The sequence below is a fragment of the Psammomys obesus genome, unplaced genomic scaffold, assembly GCF_907164565.1.
Source record: "Psammomys obesus unplaced genomic scaffold, mPsaObe1.curated_primary_1811, whole genome shotgun sequence".
Lineage (NCBI taxonomy): Eukaryota > Metazoa > Chordata > Mammalia > Rodentia > Muridae > Psammomys > Psammomys obesus.
The window spans coordinates 1-1,897 of NW_026590107.1; the positions used below are offsets into that span (position 1 = coordinate 1).

Below are 1,897 nucleotides of genomic sequence, written 5' to 3' on the forward strand. Positions count from 1 at the left end.
ATAAGGTGGGAGAAAGAGGCAGACACCATGGTATGGATGAATGACATGGCAAACAGGAGCTCAAGGTGGAAGAAAAGAGAAGCCAGCATGGCAACATGAAGGCCATAAATCCCCTCCATAAATGGGGCCAGGCTTAAAGGCACAGCCACCTCATCAGTGACTACAAGGGCAGATCACTTGCACCATGAGAAAGAAGAAGCCAAAATGTAAAAGGAAGTTGCTGGCCTCAGGGTGGTGGAAGTCGGGAGGTCCTGCTCCCACTGAGTCCTCCACAGGAGTCGGTTGTGTGCCTCTCAACCCCGATGATCTCCTGACTTCTGAACAATACCAGGGACCTCCGGAGAGTCTCCTCCCTGATGACTCTGCTGCTCTCATTTCCTGGAGGGACTCTGGCCATGGCTTGGCTCCTGCTTCTGCTGCTGCCAGCAGTGTGTCTGCAAGCTGGTGAGTGTGGGGACCTCACTAGCAGGGACTGAACCACAAGAGGGGGCACAGGGCTGGGAAGAGTGGGCTGTCATGTGGACAGGGGTCTGCTAGAGGAGCAGCCAGGCCTCTCTGCCCAAGAGACAGCTCATCCCTCAGATTCAGCCTGACCCAACCTCCCCTGTCTGTCCTGTCCCACCAGCCCTGGGGACAGCCCTGCCCTTGTCCCACACCTGCCTGTGATGAAGGCTCAGGAGGCTCTGGGTGGTCCTTTCCATCCCCTGCTTGACCTCAGATTCTCCCATCCTTCCCAGGGAACTCAGCAGGATCCAACACAGAAAATACCAATGGGGTGAACCAGCCAGCACATGTCTCTGGTGTCCAGGGCGGCATCATAGAGATCCCATTCTCCTTCTACTTCCCCTGGAAGTTGGCAGAGGATCCTCAGCTGAGAATAACCTGGAGATGGAAGCACTTCCATGTGGGATTTATCTACAACTCCACCCCGCTTTTCATACACAAGCATTTCAAGAACAGGCTCATCCTGAACTGGACACCGGGTCAGACATCCGGAGTCCTCAGAATCCTGAACCTTCAGGAAGATGACCAGACCTCATATTTTTGTAAAGTTTTTCTGCTGACGACAGAAGGCAGGAAGTTTTGGCAGTCGATTGAAGGGACCCAACTCACCATGATACCTGGTGAGCCATCCCTCCCCCTGGCCTGGGTTCTGGGGCCCCTGACCTCCTCATACTGTAGATGTCATTAGGGAGCCTGCACTGCTGATCATTTTCCCAGATTTTTCTGTGTCTGTCCCCTTCCCTCGAGCTCTGCCAATGTTACCTTTGCTCTTCCCCATAGCCATCTTAGCAGCCCTCCCTGAGCTGGTCCCTCACTGTACCCTCAGATCCCACCACCCCACTCCCGGACCACAGAGCCCAGTGTCCTGCTCCTTCCTCCAGACTGTCACTGCTAGCCCACCCACCCCATCCTGGAAATCCACCTGTATCTGGACCTTAGAATGGGGCAGCCTTCACGGGGTCCTGCATGAGAGCCTTGGTTAGACCAGGCTTTACCCCGCACCTCATGGCCTCCACAGTCGGTGTCCTCTGGGCCCCATATATTCCTGTTACTTAATCACCACCCCTCTCCCCCGCCTTCCACAGTCAGTGGCCTCTGGGCCCCATGTATTCCCTCCCCATCTGGGTCTCCCTCCTTCCCCAGTTCCTCACATCCCTGCCTCAGTGTCCTTTTCCCCTCCCTCACTTCCCTCTTCTCCCTCCTTCCTACCATCCCCCTCTCTCCCACAGGCCCCTGATCCTCTCCACGATGGGGTGTTGTGGCTGTGTCACCTCCTCTGTTGCAGCTGTAACTGCAGCTTCCACAGAGTGTGCACAGGCCCAGCCCAGTCACTGTGTGGACCTTACCCCACCCCCTTCAGTCACCGCTGCTGGGCAAGTTCAAGGTCATTACA

The 1,897-nt window shown here is 55.9% G+C and overlaps 1 protein-coding gene across 1 annotated transcript; it reads left to right on the forward strand.

The window, feature by feature from the left end:
- Positions 1–253: 253 nt before the first annotated feature.
- LOC129676207 (paired immunoglobulin-like type 2 receptor beta-2) lies at positions 254–1,124 on the forward strand (the record flags this gene model as incomplete). Its single annotated transcript, XM_055606533.1, has 2 exons — positions 254–444; positions 738–1,124. Coding segments are annotated over exons 1-2 (475 nt in total), but the record flags the coding sequence as incomplete, so codon positions are not given.
- Positions 1,125–1,897: the final 773 nt, after the last annotated feature.